Genomic DNA, 24,952 nt, shown 5'->3' on the forward strand with positions numbered 1-24,952 from the left:
CTAAACCCCGCACAAATGCCTCGTTTCATCCTCGGCTGTATGGGATGGAGACGAGCCGTGCTGAGAGTAGGCGAGGTTTGGCATCTGGGACGGTTGGATGTCATTTTTGTTAGCCTGGGTCGATAATGCCTTGATGGCGCTGCAGCAGAACTGCTAGGCGGGTATCAGCTCCCTGGTCCTCGGTTCCACACTACTTCCTCGATTGAGCTAACTCTGGATGATGTCCCAGGGAGGTGGCGATGACTGGCGACGCCGGGCTTCAGGTGGCCAGAGCTTCAGGTCGTTGTCCAAACCCCCAACCTGCACGTCCATATTGGCGGTAACGTTAGTGCAGGGACCAGCAGTCGCCCTAACCAGATGGGTCAATCCAGTCACAAAGCATCTGAGCGCCTTGATTCAATAAGAAAAAAGTCCTCGTTTCAAAGTGTTGCTTACGCGTTGCTTTTTGGATTGGGGTCCGACAGTCGTCAGCTGGATCAGGTTTCCGTTGGTGTACTGCGCGTCTGCACGCAGAGAAGCCCTTCTTGGAAGGGGACTTGCTTGGCCTTCGATCTCCAGATTGGGACATGTTGCGCATGAAGGATTCCTTGCCGCGTCTTATGTAATGGACTGTGTAGTTGATCTTAAAAGGCACCATGACCCTAGATTCAAGATGTCGTCTTTCGAGCATTTTTCTCGGCGATTCAGGCCAAATCAGTCATCCCAAAGCAGCTTTTCTTGCTTTCCATTAAAGACAATATGGCCCCTAGAGTCAAGCAACACCTCCCGAGCGCTCCTGACAAGACGAGCTCCCAGAAATCCGACGGGTACGATGGTGTTAATGCCATCGGTGAAAGCCAGTCGATGCCCCTCCCTGCCTTGCACATTGCTCGTCGCCAGTGGGTTGCCCTCGTTCTCGGCGCCATCGTGCTATGGCTCCGCAAATCGGACAACTCGGTATTAGGGGACACAATACCCCTGACGTGGGAAACAGTTCCACTCGAATGCCTGCTATGGAGCTATGTCATTGTCGACATGGTCGTGGCGGATATACCGGGCAATATCAACGAATTCATTCGAGAATAGAGGACCCCAAGCAATCCACGACAATGCACCCCATCTTGGTGACAATTATGGACGTCTGATCCAGGCTAGAGGGTCTGTCACTTCGTCCGGACGGCACCAAGATGATGGGGTTCACTAGGGATATGCTGACTGTGAGAACATCTGGACAACTCCCAGGACTTCCTCCGTGGAGACCTTGGAGCTCAGGAACCCGGGACTATCTCGAGCAAATTTTGTACCCCAGCCTCTGTACAGTCAAGACAGTCCTGAAAGTGTTCATATCGAGTGAGGGATTGTCTGCTCGGCCCTCGGAGAAAAGAGTCGTCATCCGTGGGATCGTCCAATGTACTGTGCATGCGGCCCGCCCCTGTTGTACCGTGAATTCCACCATCGTCGAGCCGGTTTTCGTTGGACAAGGAGAGATTGCCCGAAGGACGCGCTAAGGGAACGCACCAATCGGCTGGCAGCTCATATATTTCGGACGCAAGGCACGAGAGGCGGGTGGCAGTGTATAAAGTGGACAAGCACTGCCTCCACAAAGAAGGGGCAATGGCGTGGGCGAGTCAGCCAATGGCAGCTATAAAATTGCCATACGATCAATTTGCTCCCCCTTCACCGTTCTTACGGCATTCCTCATCCTGCCACAACAGCGTGTCGCATCATCACTGAGGCCAGAAACATGTATGTTCACGCGCAAGTCCTCGTGGCATTTGCTGTCGTCGCGCTCCATGCTGTGGGCTCGCGAGCTGCTCTACGCCAGTTCAATTTCACCCTTCACAGCGCTTCCAATTCACCAGGCACGTATTTACATCGCGTAACCTAACTTCTTTACAGATTGTCAAGCACTTGGAGCGGCGACGCTAATTACCGAGTAGACGGGTTCGAGCGTGAGGTGTACCTCGTAAATGGTCAACAGCCAGGACCTTTGATTGACGTCGATGAGGGGGATGATGTCGAGATTTTCGTCCAGAATGATTTGGATGTTGAATCCACGATCCACTGGCATGGTGAGCCATTTCCATGAATGCACAGTAGAATAGCCACTGAGAATAATTCCACCAGGACTTCTGCAGCGAGGAACTCCGCAGATGGACGGCGTACCAGGTGTCACTCAGGTCAGATCAGCCGCCGAGCACATCCTTCCCATGCTTCGATGTAAATCAGCCTTGCTGACTGACTTCAGGACCCTATTCCTCCAGGGGGCAACTTTACCTACCGCTTTTCGACCGCGTCCGAGTACGGGTTCTTCTGGTACCATTCCCACTTCCGTGCCTACTATAACGACGCCATTCGCGGCCCGCTTCTCATCCGACCGGCACCGTCGCGTCGACGCCCGTTCGCGTTATTGGCTCAAAACAGCGATCAGGTCGCTACCCTGTTAGATGCCGAGCGAGACGCGACAAATATCCTCCTAAATGACTGGACACACGAACTCTCCGATGTCGTATTTGCACGATATTTGGAGACCGGCGCTTTCCCGTCTTGTGTCGACACTGTTTTGGCTAACGGCATGGGGAGGGTGCTTTGCCTGCCCCAGAGTGTCCTTGAAGCCGGACCCGGGCTCGGCATAGAGCCGACAGACCCTACTGCAGCACCCGAACAGTCGACCACCAGGTCCGAAATGCCGGAAATGTCAAGCATGCCAGGCATGGATATGGTCATACGACAGGATATGCATAGCATGACCATGGAGACACCTATGAGCTCAGCGGCGGTCCTGCCATCGTCTACCATGTCGATGGACCACTCTGCGCCAACCTCTTCAGGGATGCCGGGTATGCCAGGAATGCCAGGAATGGACTCTCTAGGCCCCCGTGGCTGTATACCGCCTATGATGTTCAAGCCGGGTTTCAACATCTCCTCTCTGCCGCCAGAGACCTGCACCAACACGACCTCGTCGTTGTTGACCATTCCTGCTGATCAATCGAGAGGCTGGCTGGCACTCAACTTGGTCAATTCTGGTGCGGTCAGCGCGTTGAGGGTTTCATTAGATGCACATATAATGTTCGTCTACGCTGCGGACGGTCTTTATGTCAAGCTGCAAGAGGTGAAGGTAAGGTACCTCTTGTGCCCATCACAATATTGCTTCTGCTCATCCTATCAGGTGCTTCACATGGAACTTGGGCAGCGGTATTCCGTCATGATTCGACTTGATCAAGTCCCTGGGAATTACTATCTCAGGTTCTCCACTTTCCCCAGCGGCGACATGCAGCAGGTCTTAGAAGGCCAAGCGATTGTAACATACGTGAGCGTCCTAATCTCTGACGGCTGTTAACCAGGGTAGCTTACTGATCTCCTACTTGTTTCACTAGTCTGGCAGCAATTCCACGATGGACGTCATGGAAGATCCAGCAATGACTTGGACTTACGTCAACGGATCAGCCAAAGCAGACGATTCCGTGCTTCGCTCTCAGGCGCTCTCTCCATTCGAAGATAATTACTCCCCGCCAGCTGGCCCGGCAGACCAGACCATCTCGCTCGCTATCAGCCAGACCGATATCGTTACATGGATGGTCGCTCCAGCACCTTTCACGGAGCCGAAAGTCCCCATCATCTATGGAGATGTCTCCGACGGTTGGGAGTCAAACACGACCATGCACCTGCCCCTTAACTCCACAATAGACATCGTCATGAGAATTTCAAACCAGTCAATGGATATGGTGCGTTCTCCTATGCCAGTGCCGCTGTCCATTACGTATGGATTACCGAAACTGACAACCGGAAGATGGGTCATCCAATGCATCTCCACGGCCACAAATTCTGGGTTCTGGGATCAGGTGTTGGATCCTTCCCGTTCGCATCTGTCACGGATGCGCCACAGGCCCTCATTAACCTTCAGGATCCTCCCTACCGCGACACGACGAGTCTGCCCTCACAAGGCTGGGCCGTAATCCGGTATGTCTCCTTTGTCCGGTGCCCAAACTTATACCATGTGCTGTTTCTCACTCTTGGTCCCTAGATACGTCACCGACAATCCCGGCGCATGGATGTTCCATTGCCACCTTCAGTGGCACATCGTCGTGCGCCTCCCCTCCCCCGCTCCCCAACTCATATCCAGCTTACTGAAATGAATCTTAGGTCGGCATGGCGATGGTCCTTGTGGAGGGTGGAGACCAGCTTCCATCTCTGGTAGGAGAGTACAATATAACGACTGATGGAAGCGGCGCGTCGGCGTTGAGGGGGACTAGTTGTCGGCTTGTTGTAATGGTTGCTGTCATCGTTGGCTTCATTATGCCGTGGTACTAGTTGTTACTCTATCTGTAGAGCCTCTTAGTCATTGTAGCCCGGATGGGTACCAAGTCAGGCCCACTTCAGGAACGCGAAATATGGCAGGCGGCTGCTGCTGGCTCCTTTTTCTAAACTCTGGTCTATTATAGTCATCGACATCATCGCATTTTTCTTTTGTATCCGACTACTCGATCACCGAAAGAGGTCCGCTGCTCTGAGAGACAAGAGCCAGGCGCAGTCCGCCTAAGCGACCGCGGTCGAGACGAGGAATGGGATCTCCCATTCGAAATTTCGCCAACTGAATACACTCCATGGGCGAATAGCAGCGAGTAGATCCTAAGAAGTAGCATTGATAATGTCCTATCGCTGTGTAACGACCCGACCAACAGGTCGCAAGATCGGGCCAGGGACAAGGGCAGGTCATGCACGCGGGTCGAAGGAGTATTACATAAGCCACCATGATAAGTCATTCAGGACAGGACCATGCCAAGACCATGGAACTGTGCCAAGAACTATAGGACTGCATAGTCCCGGTAGGAACTACATAGAGCACCGATAGGACTAACAGTTCCAAGGGACGACAGTATAGTTCACGATGAAGGATAAAAGGTATATAGTTGCGGAGGATCTCCCAGATAGACAGTCCTTACCTTTATACTTTAGCGATCAATCTAAGTATTAGGTTTACCATAACGTAATCCACAAGCAAGTGAGCCACCTGTAACGGCCAACCAACAGGGGATGTTTGTTACGGGCGCAGAAGGGCCCAAACAACTAGGCCACAGGATCAGGCCAAGGACAAGGGCGGATCATATGGCAGTACCGTCACAGGTTTCTTATGTAAGCACGATAAGGGACGATAAGAAAGGTACGTACCGGTCATGCATATCTGCATGACCGACACCACGCCAAGAAGGATGGTCACCAGCACATGCATGACCATCAGGACCAGATTCATGACCTGGCCATGACCATCGGGATCAGGATCATGACCACGGTGAAGGACAAAGGATATATAGAAGCGGAGGATCTCCTAGATACACAGTCACTACCTTTGTACTTCAGCGATCAATCTAAGTATCAGTTTCACCCACACTTGAACTAGTCACTCAATTGCCGAGACTGGTATCTCTTCCCAGAGACACGAACGACAACCCAGAGAGAGAACGACAGCAGAGTGTTAGTTGTTATTGCACAGGCTTTACCTATCTTGCGGAACAGCAACCCCAGCGCCCTGCCAGACGGTTGACCCCGGAGGCAGGATCGTGACAGTATTATTCCAGCTGGAGGTTTCTACCTTATATCTAGTATCGTAGATTCCCTAGGGAACTTCGTCGTCTCCTAGTGGCTGGTTTTCTTTATCGGAGTTATCTGACTCGCTACTTTCCGGTTCGTCGTATTGGCTCTCCATTACGTCCGGGGAGTAGTATTCCTCACTACGTGCGTAAGCTAAGACGAATAGCTCCACATTATTATCGGGTACGTTATTACTCTAGTTACTCGAGTTTATTTCCTTAACGTCTTACGGCGTCGTTACCGATATAGTAGGCGTCCTAGGCGTCTTAGGCGTCGTTACTTCACCACGTAGCAGCATCCCCACAGTTAGTTCGCTTTCTTCTACTATGTCAGGGCAGTGCGGGATAGACTAATCAGGGGCATATTTGTACAGTACTACTTAAGGCTTAAAGCCATCGTGACGTTTTTCATAGCACGGAGCCAGATTTTCATCACTCAGCTTCACCAATCCGACTTGATTTTTCCACCCCATTGAATTCCTACGCTTCTACACCCGTTCTTGTACGCAATTGACTGACAATGCCATGATCAGAGATTCCCTCACAAGTGTCGCATCAACAGGGCGTTGTTGATATGGCTGGCTCCCCCGTCGAAAATCTGCTTTGGCCCCTTATCTGGGAATGCCCTCACTCTGGCCCAGGGCTAGAGTGAACCTCGCCGGAAACACCGCCGAAACTGGCAAGCGGTGAACTCCCTTCGGTCGTGGTGGTTGTTTTGTCCCCGATCAGGAGAACCCTCATCCGCCCCAGGACAACACCGCTAGGTTCCTCTGCTGGACTACCACCCCTATGGGTTTCAAAGACGCCGAACAACCCAATTAAGACCGAATCGCAGACGAAGTATATTGAAAATCGCATCGTACGACACCAGAATAGCTCACCGTCGTCTATTGTTAAGAGCGTACGGTAGCTAAGAAAAGGAGTCATAATGATAGTACACGAGCAGGACCTTATACGCTAAGAGCTCGCCGAACTTCGAGATATAAACGACCGCCTCAACCGCCGTCGTCGTACGAAAAGAAAGCAGCTATAGAAAGAAGGGTCCCTCACGATTAATTAAGTAAAGGATTTAAAGGCTTAAATCGATACGACGCAGCAGTTAATAGCGGAAACAAGTTAGAATAGTGGTCGTACGAGGAGGCCCGAAACGCACGCGCGACGATATAGCGTCTACGGCGAGCCCGGGCATAATGCTCGTACGTGTTAGAAAGTTATATCTACCTCTGAAGAAGAGGATTCCGAATAGTTTGAATTGATTTAAGGCGTTATGGTTGAGTTCTCTTATACATTATCGTACGGGTGCACGAAGACTGATTCACTAGCTTGTGTGATTCACTTGCTTGTGGATTACGTTATAAGGAGATCCTCCTAGCTCTATATATCCTTTGTCCTTTATTATGCTCGTTATCCTACGATACCGTCGTATCGTATACCGACGCCTTATCGTCGTAGGGCCGACAGATAGCGATCGTAGTACGACTATCCGTTATCGGTTACTGATATAAGGTAGGTGCTTACATAATATGCTCCCCGCCAGCCTTCGCTAGTCCGCCCTTATCCCTGGCCTGATCCTGCGGCCTTGTTTGCGCTGGGCCGGTTTGTTACCTCAGCCCCAAACAGTTCCCCTGTTGGTCGGGTCGTCACATACGGTACCCGGTTTAGTCCTTATCGGTTCCCTTATCGTTGCTAATATAAGAAACTTATAACGGTACTGCTACATAATCCGCCCTTGTCCCTAGCCTGATCTTATGGCCTAGTTGTTTATGCTCCTTTCCATGCCCAAACAAACGTCCCCTGTTAGTTGGCCGTTACATATATGTAATATAGTAGCAAAAAGGCCCCCTAGCTTAGGGGTAGGGGGTTAGCCCTTGAGGGTTTAGGGTAACGTAGTTAACCTCAATAGCCCGAGCGCGCGCCCCCTATCCCTACTAAACTTAACCGAAAGTGAGCTTAACTATAGCCGGGAATAATAGTCAGGGTAAGTACGATCAGTCCGAATAATAGTTAAAAACTTTAAGCCCACACGCTCTTTCATAGTCCTGATCCGATATCCCAACATTGCCAGCCCTCCGACCATCCGGACAAAAGGCACCGCTTCCATTAATGGTAAAGGCGGGATTACCGCTATCGTTACCCGAATAGGGCCCGCACCTTGCGATGATCTGGCTAGAAGCCCCGTTCTGGTACTGTCCTGTAACTGGATAGGTGTAGCTTTTACCGCTCGCGAAACGGTGCTCGAGCTGTGGGCATGCACGAACCAAGGGTCAGAGTCGGTGAGTCCATGAACCATTTCAGGGCGAGAGGGAGCGGGGAAAGGGGACGTCTCTTCACACATACCGTTGCCGTGAACCCTAAATCGACGTTACTCTGGAGGATGATGGCGCGACATCGGCCACGCTCGCGCGGCTTCAGCGTTGTCTCGATTCTTGTTCTTGCGATGACCTGCGGTTTCAAATTTAGCTGACCGTCATTCTCGGTCGTTGATAATAATGCAGGCGGGTTTTTTGCGCGCGGCTTACCCTCGTTAGTTCTCCATTCTCAGTGCTCCTGTGGTCCTTGGTGATGCTCTTTCCGATGAACTTTGCCGAGCCTTCCACCTTCAAATCGCCTTCGATTTTGCCGATGAACGGAATACCAAATTTGCCCTTTGTAGTGACGCCGATGGTGACTCCAGTCTCACCGCCAAGCTCCTTGCCACTCTCCCAACCTCCGGTGACCTTTGTGTAATGCTCCACCACGATGGAGATGTCGGCATTGACGGTCAAATCGCGGTCCGGCCAATCATTGAAGACGTCGATAACGACTTCCTTGACCGTCATCTGGCGTTCGGGGAACGGCCTGGCGTTGAGCTCGTCAAAGCTGGGCTGGAATTTGAAGTCCTGCAACGTGACGTGGTCCGTTTTGGAGTCGGAGAAGAGGGGTGTGATGGCGTCCAGACCGTCGCCAGCCCTGACGATCATGCCGAGAAGCATGCCCTGGCCCCCACTGCCGCGCGGCACGTCCACCTTTGTTCCTCTGTTCGCCCAACCTTCGGTGGCCTGCAGATCCATCGTGCACTGCTTGTTCTCCCAGTCGTCAGGCCTGCACCTCCCGGGGATCACGAAACGGACGCGGGCGATGCCATTGTTCCAACCGCCGTCCCAGAGCGAGAACTCGCTGAACTGATTCAGCAGGGGATGCCATTGCACGGTGTTGTACCAGTCGTACTTGTTCGAGCCGACCTCTGTGTACGTGCCGTCGGAATAGGCGACGCGGAGACGAATGACCATGTATTTCTCCATGGACAGCGACATTTGCGTGGGGAACACACCCATGTTCCACTTTGCTAGGCAATTCTGGGTGCCTCCATTGGTGTTGCCAACGGTGGCGGGGAATGCGAAGAAGCCGGGGATGGGATTGTTGAGGCCAAAATTACAATTAGCCTCGGGCGGTAGCGTGGTGATGGGCTGTGCGCGAGGCGGCAGCTCAACCTCCCAGTCTGGGTTTCTGATGGTCGGCATTTCACCTGGCCCATCGGGTATATCGTATGGAGGCTCGTAGGGAATGGGGATGGGGATGCCACCTCCGGGAGTGGGCGGCGCCGTATTATCCGGCGGGCAATCTGGCTCACCGGATGATATGGTACTAGGTCCCATGATGCAGGACATGTCAGATTCCAGATTGCCATTGTAAGCCATCAGGCAGTACTCAAAGTTCCAAGCGCCGGGAAAGAGGAAGGTGACGCCGTAACAGTTGCTCCGCCTGGAGAAGGGGTCAGCTACGAGGACAGATCCGGCCTGATTGACGTTGCGTGTGTAGAGTTGATAGCCAGCCGCGCCCGGAACGGCGTCAAAATTGATCCTAACTGTGACACCGTCCCGTGCCACGATGCGCAGATTGGTGGGTCTGCCGGGCCTCCCACCACCCGGGATGACGCCTCGTGCGCCGCTGGGCAAAGTGGCAACGCCGCCTGTCGTCCATGCCTCGACAGCAACCGCGTAGCGATTACCGCGCTTCAGACCTCTGACTGTGTGGCTCGTACCCGCTACGCCAAACTTGTTAAGGAAGGCGTGGTACGTGTCCGTGTCGAAGTGGAGCAGGCCATAGCGTTCCACGGCGACACCTGGCGGCGCGGCCCAGCTCATCGTGAAGCCGTCGTCGGTCGGCACAATCCTGACGCTGTCGGCGGGAGGTCCGGCAATGCCCTGGTTCTGCGGAGTGGCCCTTGCAGACACGACGGCCGTCCAGTCGGAATAGTAATTCTCGCCGCAGATGGACCGCACTTGGTACTCGATCTCTTGCCCTTCGAGCACCCAGCCGCTCTCAAGTTGATTAGACGGCCATGAGTACCAGGGCTCTTCCCAGTCGCCGCTGCCAACATTGCGAGAGCGATACTTGTACCCAAATGCGCCATATGCCGTGTCCCATGTGACGGTAATACCGGCTGGACTGCTCTGAGCTCGGATGTTCGCAGGGATCACGCATCGTCTCGGCGGAATGTTGGTCGGGATGATCAACTCTCGTGACCCCACCCCGAACTTCTGCAGGGCAGCGCCAAAAACGCGTGCAATCTCGTACTCTCCTCGTGCGTTTGGGTGCAAGCCATCGTAGCTACTCGGGCAGCCCGTGATTTCGCCTATGCAAGCCGTCCCGGGTGCATGCAATTAGCCCCCGCTGCTTACTGCTTGGGTGAAAGGAGCGGAGCAACACTCTCTGCATCGACTTACATGTATAGCCATGCCGGAAGTCAACCAAAACGATAGGTGACTGTCCGTTCCTCCACTGAGGAATCGCCCGCGCCAGCATGCCGTTGTACTGAGCGGTAATGACGGGGAGGTCCTTGCGGCCGTCGATAAAGGTGCGCTGGGGCACGTTGGCAATTGCGAATTTGATATTGGGATTGGCGCGGCGGGCGTTGTCAACAAAGGTCTTCATGCTCTGTAGAGTGCCTTCAGGGCCAGACACAAACCAACCCAGATCGTTGAATCCGAGCTCCACCAACAATATGTCGGGCTGGAATTTGGCCACCTCCTGGTAGATGGTGTTCATGTGCTGCGCTACCTGGCGGCCCCCTAACATTGAGTATGTGCAAGGTGAGATTATAGACAGCGTAAATGCCAAGCGCAACAGTCCAAGCTGTGTTTGACGTACAATATGAGTAATGGTGCATTTGCATTCTCGGATCGATATCGAGAGCGTAGTATCCGGTCACTTGAAGTGGCTCGGGCGGCGCAGACTCGCCCTCGAAGCGTGGAGGTCCTTCGCGGCTAAAGGTGGCCGGAGTCTTGGTGCCCATATATGGTCCGACGAATTCAAAGTCGAGACCTTGCCCTGCAAGGAGTTGCCAAAGCCGATAACGCCAGGTGTAATCACCCTCAGTGCCGTGGGTAATGGAGTCCCCAACAATCATGATCTTGACGGCACTGGCCGGCTGTATGAAGCACGAGATGGCGACGAAGATCGCCGTGGCCCCAGCAAGGAGCCCATTCCGTCTCGGTGCCATCGCTGGTTGATGGAGGGCCAGGCAGGACGGTAGAATGATGCGTCTCCGATGCCGTGTGGTTGCGCCCAACTAACAAGGAGATCATTCTTGTGGCTGCCTTTATAGGCAGTCGTCTGCTGTCTTTCGCCCACTACAACTCACGCCCACAGTACCATGTGCGTGCGTGTATATATGGTAGCTCATATTTCCCCCGCAGCAGGGTACGCCCATGTCAAGGCTCAGTATATAATAATGCAATGAGAGCAGAGTGTAAGCTTCACTATTGTGTCAAGGACTGCATGATAAGAGCAGAAGCTCAATATGCATCAGGCCAGGACACCGGATTCAGCATATGCAACGCGCTGGGTGCCTGACCTCGGCGGGTGCGTTGGACCTTGGAGAAGCGCCACGTAATTGTAGCACGGGCCTCGCAAGCAAGGAAGCTGTCATCCTCATTGGCGAACTCATACGGAGTAGTATAAGGAACCAATAATAAAAGTGCAGATGCAACTCCAGCCGCTATATCAGCACTTCTTAATTGCCCAAAAGGCAGGTACTTGATTGGCGGGCCCAAAGTGCAAATCGGGGCACATGTCCATATCCCCTGCATGCCAAGATCCAGTGTCACCTGAGACGTCAATACCACGCTGTTGGGAGCTAGGACGGTGATGAACGATTGCTCAATCACGTGGCGGCATGAGACCAGTTGTGGCCCCACGTAGTATCGTTGAAACAATGTTATGCATATAGCCCAGTTGATGTCTATCTAGTATGTGCTGTCAACCTCGCAGGCAAGAAAGCTGTCATCCTCATTGGCGTACTCATACGGAGTAGTATAGGGGACCAATAATAATCCTGTCACGAAGTAATGCTGAGTTCCGCTTCCGTACATAGTGTGATGAATCCGTCTAAATGGACGTGCGGCAAGGTGTCGGTGTTACTTGAGGAATTCCAGACGTGGCCAAGAGTCCTTGGCAAAGGAGACTAATAAACCACAAGCTAGGCATGTATCACTTTTCTTAGTTTCGTGGGAAAGGCCGTAAACCCCACCAATAAGCCCATCTAAGCCCTGGTTACTCAGCAATCTCGTGGCGGAATTACTCCCTGACCTCTACCCCAGCATTCTACTCTAGCCTTGACACATGACCTCACTAGCTGACCGCTAAGCCCAAGTCGTCCACCGAGGTCTGTTCCGCAGAGGAACTTTAGTCTTATCAAAATCTCTCACATTCTTACTGTAATCTAAAAGGAATAGGACCAGACGGCATTCCCCTTGGATGGAGAGGATGTATTGTGGGCTGGCACTTAACTAGCATCATGCTTCTCGAGTCCCACGTATGGGTTGTGAGCGGCTTGGGAAGTAGTTTGGAGATAGTCCAGGGTTCGAATATCTGGAATACTTAACCTGTTTCGTCCCTCGTCCGTCCGTCCGGCCGTACAAGTCATTATCGATTTCGTGTTGTTGTAAGGCTGTTACCGTAACACTGTACTGCTCAGCTACATTTCATCGTTATCGCAATGAAGACCTCAACTGCTGTCCTTTTAGGGCTCACGAGCCTCGCCCCGGTCTCCTCCAAGGTAATCATTATGTTTCTGTTCTGATCTCTTATCTTTCTGCTCCAATCTTCACACAAGACTGGGATGACATATGTTTTCTGACTTTTTATTGACCATTCCAAGGACGATTCCTCGCAGCGCGCCTATCGAGGGATATGCCATTGCGCCCATGAGCTGGACTGGAGCTGTCTTTCCGGGCGGAGATAACATGACGTTTCACGGCGAAGTTGAGGTGAGTATGAGATCTCTGAAACGGGGTTGAGAGTGCTCACGTACCCAACATTGAAACATAGGTCATCCTTGACGAGATTCTAAAGCTTAATCTCAACTTTACCGCACCTACGCAGGACTACGGTAAGGAGGGTCTAGCTAGACGTGACCTAGAGGCACGCCATCCGGTAAGCTCATCCTGAGGACTGACTTGTAACAAGGTGCACTCATTGACGAATAATGCTGCAGACACGGCTCGCATGCGACGGTGGCGGCCCGAACGGGAGTCAGGGCCGCCGAACTGGCGCTAATGTAGCATGGGCAGAAGCCCAGCGTCTCCGAGGCCTGGGGGGCACGGCTTGCGGCGGTCCAGGACGATCGTGCGTGCGCATGGGCTGTACCTCGGGAACGGAAATCTGGTTGTGTAACGATGTGAGTTATGCTCCGACCTGGCTCCAACCTTGCTTCGAACTGGCTCCGACCTAGCTCCGACCTACCCATGTCGAACAGACACCCTAGCTAATATGGGCCGTGCGCCTTAGAACGATCAGCATTACGATGATCGCTGCGACTGGACAGGCTACCTGGCCGAGCTGGCCATTAGTGGCTGCCAAAGGGGCGTGAACATGTGTAACGAGGTGACGTGCTGGACCAGATGGGAGGTCATGGGTGCGCAGTACGACGTGCGCAACTACAACGTCATGATTACCCATGGCCCTGACGATAATCGATGCTAGGCATTCCTCGTTGCCTTCTCTCTTCCAACCAGTCTCTTCCAACCAGTCCCTGATTGATTGCGTTATGGCACGTCTCCCTGATCGTGCCTGCTTCGATTGACGTGGATCAGCATATGATATCACGCGCTTTAGACTCCGTAGTGTGTTACAAAGCTATGCACGGTAATCTTCCTCTATCCTGCTATCTAAGATGCGTGTTGAGCTGGGGCAAAGTGAGATTCACTCTGATCATGGGAGGAACAACCACCCAACGACCGAAGGGAGTTCACCGCCTGCCAGGTTCGGTGGTATTGCCAGCGAGACTCGCTTTGGCGGCACGCCTGAGATCATTCCCAGATATTTGGGGGTGGAAGTTGTCCGGTTTCTTTTTGGCCATAGCCCGCCCCCCCGCGGGCATGTTTGGGGGTCTCTAGTCTAAGATTGCTAGATTACAATTGTTCTACGCGGTTACCGGCTGACCAATGTGGGTCCCCGACGCGGCCGTTCCCCCAGGATTCCGGTAACTTGGGCCACAGTGGGTCCCCGGACGGCAGCGACTCGCAATTGGTGTTTGCGATTATCATCCGCAGAGCAAATAACGTGGAGCAATAGGTGCGGTCCGGTTTTCATCTGGTGCGGCCTTGAAGTTGTGATTATACTTGTCTCTAACCAAGTCGGCGATATGATCCCCGCAATATGAGCGTCGGACTACTGATGGGAGAATCCCGGGTGGTCGACTTGGACGCAAGCCCTGGGCACGCATAAAATTGTACTACAAACTCTGTCCTGACGCGTGCCGCTAACATTCACAGCAATGATTAGCTCGTGTATTTAGATGGCTGCCGAAGGACGTCCTGTTCGAGATAGAATACTTGCGACGACCCCCAGATAATTCAGCCACTTCAACCATTTTCACCTTCCTAGATCTCGCCCAAAGACCGGCTACTTCCACAAACCCAGCAAAGTACACCACCGATACAGCCAAACAATATGGAACCATCAGTTACCGCAGTCTTCGAGCCTGTGACATGCACATGGCAGTATATTGTCTCAGACCCAAGCACCCGCTCAGCCGCAATCATCGACAGCGTCCTAGACTACAACTCCACGACCGCAGCAATCTCCACACGCTCTGCCGATGCCCTACTCAGTATTATTGCCGAGAAAAATCTCAACGTCACACTCATCCTCGAAACTCACGCCCACGCAGACCACCTCACCGCCGCGAGCTACCTGCAGAATAAACTGTCCGATCCTCAGGCTGTAGACGGAGCGGGGTCAGTCAAGCCGCCGATCTGTGTCGGAGAGCGGATCAAACAAGTCCAGAGCACCTTTGCCGCAAAGTACGGAATGTCGGAACAAGAGTATGCAGGTGTGTTTGATAAGCTCTGGAACGACGACGAGGAGTTTGCCATCGGCGGCCTCTCAGCTCGCGCAGTTCACTTGCCTGGACATACACCAGACCACATGGGCTACCACGTTGGCAGTAAGTTCTCCCTCCAATAACCCATGATGCGATTGACTTTTCGCCGGGAAACCCCGGACATGATGCCGGACTGACAAAACCTGTTATTAGACAACGTCTTCGTGGGCGACTCAATCTTCCAACCCGACGTCGGCTCCGCACGCGCCGACTTCCCGGGAGGCAGCGCACCCGCAATCTACGACTCGTGCCGGAACAAGCTCCTCTCTCTTCCCGGCGAGACCAAGATCTGGGTCGGCCACGACTACCCTCCCTCGTCCAATAGCCCAGAAGACAGCGGAAGGGCGCCACGCCCATGGGCCACCGTCGACGAGCACAGACAGCACAACATACACCTGCGCGACGGCGTGGGCAGGGAGGACTTCACACAGATGCGCTCTACACGGGACAGTAAGCTGTCGGCGCCGAGATTGATTGACCAGGCGCTGCGTGTCAATATATGTGGTGGGAGATTGCATGGCTTCGAGAAGGACGGCGACAAGGTTGTGAAATTGCCGCAAGGCATGGTGGCGTGAGGACTTTCGCCAGTACGGGTAGTACATACGCCCGGTGTTTGTCTTGGACGGTAGCTTGAGGTGGTGGGAGTAGTACTTCCGTGGATAGCTTTCTTCGTACTCATTCTCGATCAAGGCAGGTCTTCTTCGTTAACAACAAATCGAGGTCGTGGGTGTTCTTTGTGACCTATTTATGCTGTGACTCGACTTGGTATGAGATGCAGCTCGAAACACCCAGATGGCCTTCCCTGGCGAACAACGTGCACAAAGACGCCTAGTCTGACTCGCCACGTGGGTACTTCCACTTCTCAAGGTCTAGTTTATTTAGCACACAAGGCATTCAGCGAGAGTCGCGCTCCGACGCCAAGGGAGACCATGGCTTCATGGAGGGGACTCTGAACAAACGGCAATGCTAGTAAGAAAGACTGAAAGATGTTGTGAATATTGGCGGTTGGCTTATAGTTTTAGAAACGTGGTTGTATGTCACGGGTTCCTTGACTCTTACCAAGCTTCAGCAAGCAACAACTCAAGGGGAATACTTTCCCCTCAACAGCCAGGAAGACCTCCATGCGCCGTCAGACCTCGGTAGTCTACTACCAAGACATAAAGTAGGATGACAATAACGCAGTGCCAAACATTGAAAACACCGTGACGAATGAGCTCAAGCCCATAGTGGCCATACCACTAATACCATGCCCGCTCGTGCAACCACCGGCTAAACGAGCCCCAAAGACGAGCACAAATCCGCCAACCACCGTCGTCAGCAACGAAGGCTCAGTGCCAGGCATTGCAGTAGCAGTCATGGCGATGCGCGCTGCCGGAAACATGCGCAAGGCGAGCCAAGACCCTGCCATCAATCCACAAGCAAAGACCAGGCTGTTTGGCAGCGCTAGCAGAGTTCTCTTCTCCTGATCCTTCTCCGTTCTGTATAGGTTACACAGCATGCTGCCGCAGTCTGGGTATACGCTGCTTACGCCGACAGAACTTCGGCTCAAAGTGACGGACGCCAGTTGCCCGAGGCCGATGAGCATGCCGCCTACGACGGGGTGCATCACGGCACTGTGCCCGTGCAACTTGAGCGCGAGTATCGAAGCGATGGCAGCCGCGATGGCCAATTCGTACCAAAGAATCACCGTTGACACAGACCAACCCGTTGTTGTCATTACTGTTGCAGGTGGTGAATCTTCCGCCTGAATCCGTGGTGCCGTTACCACCGAGGGTCCCCAGCGCGCCCACACAGCGCCCGCAAGAAAAGCACTTGCCGCCAAGCCTCTGCCTTTTCCTGAGCCAGCTACTGCTTGTACAAGGATTGTGCCGGGGCAAGCACCTGTCATGCTCATTCCCAACCCAACCATTGCGCCACCAATAATATTACCGTCGTACTTGAAGCTGCCAAGCCAGCCAAGCGCTTTCGGTGGTCTCGCTGAAATGTTCTTTTTGGGGTCTGTAGTTGCGTAGTTGTGTGTCGCGATAATGAGGGTGCTCGCCGCGGAGGCAGTCAGGAATGTTGCTAGCATATGAAAGTCGTGGAGCGCGAACTGGTCTTTCATGATTCGTGGGCTCGCAACGCCTGATAGAGTCAGCCCGCTGCCGAAGACGGCGCCGGATAAAAGGGTTGCTGCTGTGGGGTGTAACATGATTGCCCCTAGTGGACTAAAAGCGAAGCAATCTCTCAATAATGTGAAAAGTGCAGATGATGATGATCCAGGCGATTATGCAGCGCGAATCCGGAGTGGCAGGCGATTTGAGGATGATGATAGGTGCAGCCATGGCCAAGACCGTGGGTGGTCGTGCAGTTTTATCAGAGCCAGGCACTCTGCCACCATATGGACCGGCTCCCCCGATTGACATACGAGTCACTGGCTGCCTCGAGATGCCGCTTCTTCGCTATCAAGCGCCGGAGATGGGTGGGTTTCCAGGCCTGGTCGCGAGTGCCGAAGTCGCCGATTCACCGAAGTGGGTCCCCGGAGTCCGGCGCCGTCCAGTGCGGAGCGAAGCTATCGGCCCTGTCAAATGCGCCGCTGAGGGCTGTCAGTGTTAGTCAGCGCTATGACCCATGTCAGAGCCCCTTCAGTACGAGTTTCTGCTTTGCGTGCGACAGATGTCGCTGTCTGCTTCATTCGTCGCCCAACTTAGCCCGGATGGTGCTGGCAACGGCCCCTCTTCTGCTTGCCTCCGACGCTAGTTCTTTCTGAGGTTGAGTCATGACATGTTGCTCACATTTCTCTGGCAAACTGAGGCGGACGCTGGTCCGTCCACTCACGTCTGATTCCGAATGGACAGGGTGCAATGATTCGTAGTGGCGAGACTCATGGCATAACACTGTCGAAGCCCGGCGTGTCTGGCAGCATGTCGACATCCCCAAGTAGATCCCGAAGCCACTGATCGTCTAAGGGCGGTGTAAGTTGCTCGAGGCTGCCAGTACTAGTTGCGTCTTTGTCCTGAGAAGTGCCGATAACATCTCTGGCGAATTGCGCGATCTGACCTCGGATCACAACCGCAACGGGCCAGATCTGTCCGAGTAATCTGAGAGCGCTCAGCTCCAGGTTGAGGTTCTCCTCCAGGACTGGTGGCCTTTCACCTTTTTCGTCAAGTGAGTACGCTGCAAGCAGAACGGCAGACGAGAAAGCCAGGGCGCAGCAGAAACATGGCGACAAAGTGGCGAGGTTGCCACCGTGGACTGTCAAGAGTCGCGCAATTGCGTTTGCCGACTTGATTGCCGCAACCTGGTGTGATTTGGGCGACACAGTGGCGGCCTGGCCGAGATGGTTGCCACAGACTGTCCGAAAGTCACCTGCGTACGCAAGCGGTGAAAGTGGCAGATGGACGCAGATGCTGGCAAGATGGATGATCATGAGAGCGCAGCTCATCACCTCGTCGACCTCGCCGTCCGCCTTGAGTGCCTCACGCTTATCGTCTGGAAGTGACAAGAGGAAACTTGCAACAGCTGCTTCAGCAGCCTGCGACCCTGCTGAAGAACTGTCGTTTTGCCGTTGAATAGGAGTGTCCAGTACCATTGACAGAATTCGCATAGCCTCGACCTTGTATGCAAAAGAGGAACAAGTCGCAGCTTCCTCGGCTCGGAAGCGCCGCCTCATATCACGAACATCCATGTGAGGTGTGGACGACGGCGTTGATGCGTTGTAGGCGTTGCAGTCGCCCGGTAACTCTCTGCGTTCTGGCAGACTTAGTCGCGCATGAGTGCCGCTGACGAGCGAAATGAGGCCCGTCACCGTGTACAGCTCCCACCAGGTCCTTCGCCAGCTCTCACGGAGTAACGGGTCATGATCCTGGCCATAAGTGTCGGAGTCGAGGCCAATCTCATAGGCAGTACTGATGGCAGCGTTGAGCGCCTGGACTCCTTGCTCTCGCTCGAAACGGGCATACGCGGCGAGAGTTAGCAAAACGAAGGTCTGGACCTTGTAGGCGTCATGGGGAATATCTGGCGCAAAGATGGCGTTGCTCGCATCACTGAATCGCTGCTTCTCGGTGGCGCTCACAGTCGCGTGGTGACTGGCGATGAAGCACATGGCGTGCTTGAGATGCCGTGGGAAGACGCCCTCGTCCTGGTTGTATCTGGTCTGAGGAAGGAGGAACGGATGAGCCGGGTGGATCAGGCGGTAGTACAGCCCGATCAGCTTGCGTTCCTCGGTCGACGCTGTATCCCTGTTGCTGGCGACCGCTGGCTGTTGCGGTCTGGCTGCCTGCGGCATTATGGCGCCAGGGACCGTCAGGGCTTGTCCCCTGAGATCGAGCTGGCCCGAGAGGTCAAAGCCTACTGGGAACGGAGACTGTGCTGTGACAGTGGGCGTGATCGTTGCTGCGGCCGGTCGTGTTGGGGCAACACGACGTCCTCGTCGTGACTCGACGTATGTGCAGATGAGGGCCCCGTCCCGACATCGCTGGCACACTGGCGACTGGCCGCCGCATTTCAGATGTTTCTCCCGGCATGCCAGGCAGGCTTTGGTGGCGGGGCTGGGTCTTGATCTGTCGTTCATCGCGGGGTGGCTCGTGCTGTCCAAAGTATCACATTGGTGGTGATGGTGGTGTAGAAGTGAAAGCCAATGTGACGGGGCAGCCGCTTCTCCAGAGCTAGCGCGAGGCATTGGTGCCTCAGGGAGCAATCGCCCCAGAGGTGGAGCCCCACATTCGGCACTTGGTAGAGAGGGAAGGGGCACAGATTTGTGAAGTGCTCGTGCCTGCCATCGGCACGCTCAGAACATGAAGAGTAGGCCTCGTGTGCTCTCAAGACAATCTTTACGATCAGGGAAAACACAATGTGCTTCCATCAAGTCCCTCATTGGGAAGTCTCAGGGTCTCCAAATCGTGAGCAGACCCCTGCCTGCAAGCAGGACTCCATTTTCCCCATGCAGGACCAAAGGGCGACCTAGACGACTATGTACCGGAGAGCTCCTGTATGAATGCTCCGGCCGGTAGACCATCGGCGAGGAGGGCACAGATGCCGCCGGCGTCGTCGCCAGTGTGGGATCGTGAAGTTCTACTTTTGGAGGCATTCTTTCGTACGTAAAGTTACATGTGAGCCGTTTTTGCGACTACGTTCGCATGTTGCCGGTATAGCAGTTGCCACAAAATGTGTTCGCTTTCCGCACGGACCAATATGCTGTGGCGCATTATGACGCATACCTTGCAGACTGTCACATAATAAGTACCCCCCAAAAGGGGATCACAGCATCACATGCAACTCTTGCTACTGATAAATGGCTGTTTCTTCCTCGCCTTAGTTGTACCGTACAATTCAGTTCAAAAAGACCAGTCTCTCCCGGCTTGCATATACAGTATGATTGCAGCTTATGCATGATTCTTTTCTTGGTCTCGAACAAAGATACAATATTGGCATGCATGGAGACCGCGCCCGCTTCGTCATCCAGGTTTGTACCACTGCCATACGGTGCGTAAGCTTCTTGAATGATGTATGCTTGCCCATGCGGCGGAGTAGCTATGCCTGAATGAACAAGCATGTTGATGTGTTACAAGGATCGTCACTAGTAACACTACCACACCTAATAGGCGATGAGCCCTCTTTAGTCTTTAGGTGGTTATTCTTCCCATAATCAGAAAGAATCTCACCTTACCCCGGCTCATTACCAGGGACTAACTCTCTAACCCATAATGATAACTTGGTTAGGTTTTCTACTAATTGTCCTGACCCATACCTCGTCCAGATTAACCCCAAAGCCCAGTCCGTCGATAAATAGGTGGCCAACGAACCAGTGCGTAGGCGGCGCGTTATAACCCGCTTCGGTCTCGCCGATATGAGGATCCTGAGCTTGCTGATTTCCTACATGTCTACCCGCAGCCTCTTCCGGCCGCCGGTGCCGGCGCCGTAGTAGCAGACTGTCCTTTAGACAGTCTGAGAGCACGACCTCGTCGTCTACCTGGACTGCATTACTACAGAGGCCAAAGCGGCCCGAGTCGAGCAGCACGATTGCCCGCCCGCGTATATGTCGCACAACCTGGTCGACAATCCACCATTCAAAGTTCCGTTGCTCGTACGCGACATTCTCGTGCCCCTCGGGCCAGGTACGGAGGCAGTACTGCAGCAAGATCCAGAAGGCGAGGCCGCTGTAAAGCGCCGTGATACTAGCCTGGATGAGGTCTGTCCCTGTCAGCACGGCCCAGGAGAGGCGCGAGAACATCCCGCTCGGCTTTTCTGTCCCGGCCACAAACTCGCGGCACGCCGTGTTGAGGGGCGCGTCGTGGCGCTTCTCGACAGGGTCCTCTATAGGAGAACTATCCAGCGCATCGGCATACAAGGCGTGCAGCTCGTCAGGACCGAGCTGTTCCTTGACATCGGGATCCCGCAGCATTACCGCGTGAAGAGTATGGTCATGGCGTCGATGATGGCGTGTGTCTCCTCGGGGAAGGGGATCGCACGGACGACCAGGCCGACAGGCTTGGCTGAAAACCGGAGTCGATCTACCAAGCCTCGGCTGGCGTCTCTGGGGAGCCATTCTAGCTCAAGCTGCTCTTTCCAATGAAAGAGCGGCACGACACTGTGAGCGCCCGGTCAGATGTTGGGCGGTGTCACGTCGGGAAGCCAGGTAGGGTAGTCTCCCGCTAACAATGGTGGAGCCAAGGCCTCTCGGCGAGGCAGATACAAGTTGAGGATCAATTGTAGCCTGGCCCTGCACTCGAAGTTGTGGGCGTAGTAGAGGGCGTCGCGGACCACGAGCTCCACGGGCTTGGTGTAGTCGATGTCGAGAAGACTTGCCCGCGCAGCCCGCGTTTCGGCCACGAAATCGTTTCTGTCACCCTCGTCGCCGCCATTGGGGAGCGGCTCGAGCAGGGACAGCAAGGCAAAAACCTTGTCGCGCGGGTCTTGGCATTCGCGATGGGCCGTTGCCAGAAGGAGCTGCCACATCTGATATGTTGCGCGGCCGTGGGCTGGAATGCTATCGACTAGCCCGCCATTGTAAGCTCGAAGTTGGTTGGCGAGTTGCTCTCCCCGCGCCGCCAACTTCGTGTTCTGGCAATAGGACGGGTGATTAGCGAGGTCCTTGGTATGAGCCTGGACGGACGTGATTTGATCGTCCGCCCTATCGCTCAGCCGGACCATCTCCGTTATTGCAAAGTCGGGCGTGTTAATTGGGGTGAACGTGTGTGGATTGAAGCCGGCAACGTGGAAGGACCCGATGACAAAGACAGCGCGATCGGGCGCCGGAAGCAATGATTCCTGGAGCGTCCATCCTCTCTTAAACCATTCATTCTGCCGGAGCTGCTCCTCATTAAAGACTGCTGATTGTTCGGTAGTTTCTACGCTGCGTGTTTGATCGCACTGTAGGTAGACGTAGCATTTCGCTGCATCGCGAGAGTAGTCGAACATCGAGTTGATTGTCCTAGCAACCTCGGCCTTGTTCCATTTGTCGATGCAGCAGGTGTCGCACCAGAAGTACTTTAGGCCATCCAATGCCGCCTGCTTGGCGCAGAATTCGATCTTTCGCCATCCAGCTGAGGTCTTGTCGAATTCGTTCCAAATAGTATCCTCGAACAGAATCTCCTCGCCTGTCCATCTGTGCGACAGGATGGCATAAGGGGGCACTGTCTGGCCAGCGAAGTTGGTCAACTTCAGCTCGCCGGCTTCGAGGCTGAGGAGTCTCATCGTAGGGAAATGGGTTGCTTCTGGCGTTCCTGCTGCTCTGTAAAGTCTTGAACAGCCCCTTGCTTCGTGATGGCCAGGATCGTGATGTGAATGAGGTACTTGCCCACGAACTACGGGCCTGTTATAGCTGGACTTCCTGCACTGGCGGCTTCAGAGGTCATGCAGTAACTGCTAGTGAACCTACCAAAATGTGCTTGGGCGGAACAGGCCAAATCCAGCCTGCCAGGACAACCTCACGATGAACGGAGGGTCTAATGTGGAGATGCGCGGAATGAACGGAAACACACAGATGCGGAGATTTGAGGCGCAGTCGTCACGCGACCAAGACCGCATTTGCGCCACTGCTCCAGGTACATTGCACAGCCGCAGTCAAGGCGCACCATGGCCGCCCACGTTGACACAATCAGCATACACTCCCAGTCAAGGCATATGTTTGTCGAAAAGAATGAACGAGCGCTGCACTGGCCACAACCGCGAAATTAAACGTGAGCCAAGTTGCTGCCACGCAATCTCCGGCAGGCTATGTGTGGTCTTGGATCGATCGAGTTGGTTTCAGCCTCGTTGCACATAATGGCCGAGCACGCCTCAATGTCAGCGTCGAGTTGTGCCGCGGATTCCGTGCCACCCGCCACTCCCATGACCTGCTGCAATCAGCATCCACGACCCAGACGTAGGCTTTGCTGTAATGGGCAGCTGCCAGCGCGAGACCGTCCATATATACACTAGAAACGACCGTCGCCGCGACAGGTCAGTGTCTTCCAACGACCCTATGAGATCCCTGTGGCGCCTCTAGGGGCTCGCAGTGGCTCGGGGCTGGTCAGCACCTGTAGGACATGAGACAATATGCTTGGACGATGTCATATGCTGCAAGATCAGTGCGTGACATCTTGTGGTGGAGATGTGCAAGCGTCTTCCTGGGTGCCTTGGCGGACATCTCCTCCACCCAGCTACGCAGGGTCCCTAAAAGCGCCGATTTCAATAGCCCCTGCGACCGTAGAGGCGAACCTGGGGTTTGATGGCGTTCGATAAGTTTGGTGGATAGCCGGATGGGGTAGAACTATGAACCATTAGACTGTGCCAAGCCGGCAATTCTGTACTACAAGGCCGCACCATTCCGACAGTCGAGCCTCTGTGGACAATCCTCTTGGCCAACTATGACTCGTTGTAATGAGCAAATTTTCACGATCACTGCATGGTTTTGTATCTCAAAGGCTATCAGTAGAAGCTACGTGACAAGCAATGTATTGGTGAGTTTGGCCTATATGAAATGAGTGTTACAGCTATGCGCACTGGGCTATGTATTTACATCCAGAGGGCTTCCCGTGAAGCTAAATCGGCAGTGAGACAAGGAGGCCGTAGATGACGGGCTACCGATGCCGAGGTATTTGTCGCTAGTTCGACGTCGAGTTTCCAAGCGTAGACGACCTCAAGCCTGCAGATAGGAAAATGGCAAGAGAGAAATGGTGAAAAAATAGTGAAGATGAGTCGCCCGATCGACCTTGTTGTGGCGCAGCGGCTTCAAACAAGCCAGTCCACGACACTTGCATGCACTTCAGCGAGCTGAGAAGCGCATGGACACAAAGATTGAGCCGCCGATGGCAGGGTCAAAGCCAGGAGCACCATCACCGGTGGCGGCGTGGAAGGTGTTGATGAACGTGATCTTGTTGGTGTACCACTTGGGCGCCACATCCGAAGTCTAGGTCTCAAACGTTTAGAATAAATGCAGTGGCCCGAGCGCGCCCACCCCCTATTCTATGGCAGAATTGCGCTAACTGGACACAAACTGCCTATGAATAATAATTAGGGTCCTTAGTTTTCTAGGTATAGACTTTCTATTGGGACTCAATCGCTGGAACTGTCCTAGCGACAACCCAGCTGCATGGCCGAGGATCATCCCTGCCCACCTGTCTTGGCATCCTGTACTGCGCTATAACTGTTTTGGCACGGTTGACGTCTTGGCGTTCTGACCCAGCGATTCTTATCATCGAATCACCCGACTGCCTACCTGCGTGGACGGCCTGCCCCTGAGACGTGAGCAGGAGTCCCCCCCTGGCCTCCATGTGTATTACTGCTCCCTACCTCGTACGACGACTGGACCATCAGGTCGCAGGCGAGGCGGGTTGCAAAACGTGTCCGCTCACTGATTTTGAAGAAAACCAGGCTTCTCTTCTGTATGTGAGCGAAGTTTCTTGCAACTTATCTAGGCACGACCGGGCCAGGAACGAAGAATCTGAGGCACCATTCTTGTACTAGGGCCGCAACGTTGGGCCAACGATTGGCCTCGAGGACATTACATGTGGTCTGGGCACGATATTGGACGAGTGGCATAATACGACAACCACCT

The 24,952-nt window shown here is 54.0% G+C and overlaps 8 protein-coding genes across 8 annotated transcripts; 3 read left to right on the top strand and 5 right to left on the bottom strand.

The window, feature by feature from the left end:
• The first annotated feature begins 1,918 nt into the window (after positions 1 to 1,918).
• On the top strand, positions 1,919 to 4,367 carry B0I36DRAFT_266963 (multicopper oxidase-domain-containing protein). The gene is made up of 9 exons (XM_046151222.1): positions 1,919 to 2,051; positions 2,107 to 2,159; positions 2,228 to 2,582; positions 2,811 to 3,097; positions 3,149 to 3,289; positions 3,357 to 3,704; positions 3,770 to 3,939; positions 4,004 to 4,064; positions 4,123 to 4,367. The coding sequence occupies exons 2-9, from the start codon at positions 2,133 to 2,135 to the stop codon at positions 4,288 to 4,290; spliced, it is 1,557 nt and encodes a 518-aa protein (XP_046012239.1). The 5' UTR covers positions 1,919 to 2,051; positions 2,107 to 2,132; the 3' UTR covers positions 4,291 to 4,367.
• A 4,826-nt stretch (positions 4,368 to 9,193) lies between these two features.
• B0I36DRAFT_242068 (fibronectin type III domain-containing protein) lies at positions 9,194 to 11,049 on the bottom strand (the record flags this gene model as incomplete). Its single annotated transcript, XM_046149876.1, has 3 exons — positions 9,194 to 10,160; positions 10,255 to 10,618; positions 10,698 to 11,049. Coding segments are annotated over 3 exons (1,683 nt in total), but the record flags the coding sequence as incomplete, so codon positions are not given.
• Positions 11,050 to 12,676: 1,627 nt separating this feature from the next.
• Positions 12,677 to 13,532, top strand: B0I36DRAFT_348777 (uncharacterized protein; the record flags this gene model as incomplete). The annotated part of the gene is made up of 4 exons (XM_046156721.1): positions 12,677 to 12,817; positions 12,879 to 12,983; positions 13,045 to 13,227; positions 13,338 to 13,532. The coding sequence occupies 4 exons, from the start codon at positions 12,677 to 12,679 to the stop codon at positions 13,530 to 13,532; spliced, it is 624 nt and encodes a 207-aa protein (XP_046012241.1).
• Positions 13,533 to 14,501: 969 nt separating this feature from the next.
• Positions 14,502 to 15,887, top strand: B0I36DRAFT_373828 (beta-lactamase-like protein; the record flags this gene model as incomplete). The annotated part of the gene is made up of 3 exons (XM_046160230.1): positions 14,502 to 14,997; positions 15,088 to 15,505; positions 15,857 to 15,887. The coding sequence occupies 3 exons, from the start codon at positions 14,502 to 14,504 to the stop codon at positions 15,885 to 15,887; spliced, it is 945 nt and encodes a 314-aa protein (XP_046012242.1).
• A 144-nt stretch (positions 15,888 to 16,031) lies between these two features.
• On the bottom strand, positions 16,032 to 17,325 carry B0I36DRAFT_322055 (uncharacterized protein). Its single transcript, XM_046153800.1, has one exon. The coding sequence runs from the start codon at positions 17,123 to 17,125 to the stop codon at positions 16,082 to 16,084; it is 1,044 nt and encodes a 347-aa protein (XP_046012243.1). The 5' UTR covers positions 17,126 to 17,325; the 3' UTR covers positions 16,032 to 16,081.
• A 1,019-nt stretch (positions 17,326 to 18,344) lies between these two features.
• B0I36DRAFT_322057 (uncharacterized protein) lies at positions 18,345 to 19,128 on the bottom strand (the record flags this gene model as incomplete). Its single annotated transcript, XM_046153801.1, has 1 exon — positions 18,345 to 19,128. A coding segment is annotated over one exon (748 nt), but the record flags the coding sequence as incomplete, so codon positions are not given.
• Positions 19,129 to 20,321: 1,193 nt separating this feature from the next.
• B0I36DRAFT_322058 (uncharacterized protein) lies at positions 20,322 to 21,240 on the bottom strand. The gene has a single exon (XM_046153802.1). It carries the CDS (start codon positions 21,143 to 21,145, stop codon positions 20,609 to 20,611), a length of 537 nt encoding a protein of 178 aa, XP_046012245.1. The 5' UTR covers positions 21,146 to 21,240; the 3' UTR covers positions 20,322 to 20,608.
• Positions 21,241 to 22,164: 924 nt separating this feature from the next.
• B0I36DRAFT_216539 (uncharacterized protein) lies at positions 22,165 to 22,578 on the bottom strand (the record flags this gene model as incomplete). Its single annotated transcript, XM_046148973.1, has 1 exon — positions 22,165 to 22,578. A coding segment is annotated over one exon (414 nt), but the record flags the coding sequence as incomplete, so codon positions are not given.
• Between the last annotated feature and the right edge of the window lie 2,374 nt (positions 22,579 to 24,952).

Source organism: Microdochium trichocladiopsis (genome assembly GCF_020744255.1).
Source record: "Microdochium trichocladiopsis strain MPI-CAGE-CH-0230 chromosome Unknown B0I36scaffold_5, whole genome shotgun sequence".
Lineage (NCBI taxonomy): Eukaryota > Fungi > Ascomycota > Sordariomycetes > Xylariales > Microdochiaceae > Microdochium > Microdochium trichocladiopsis.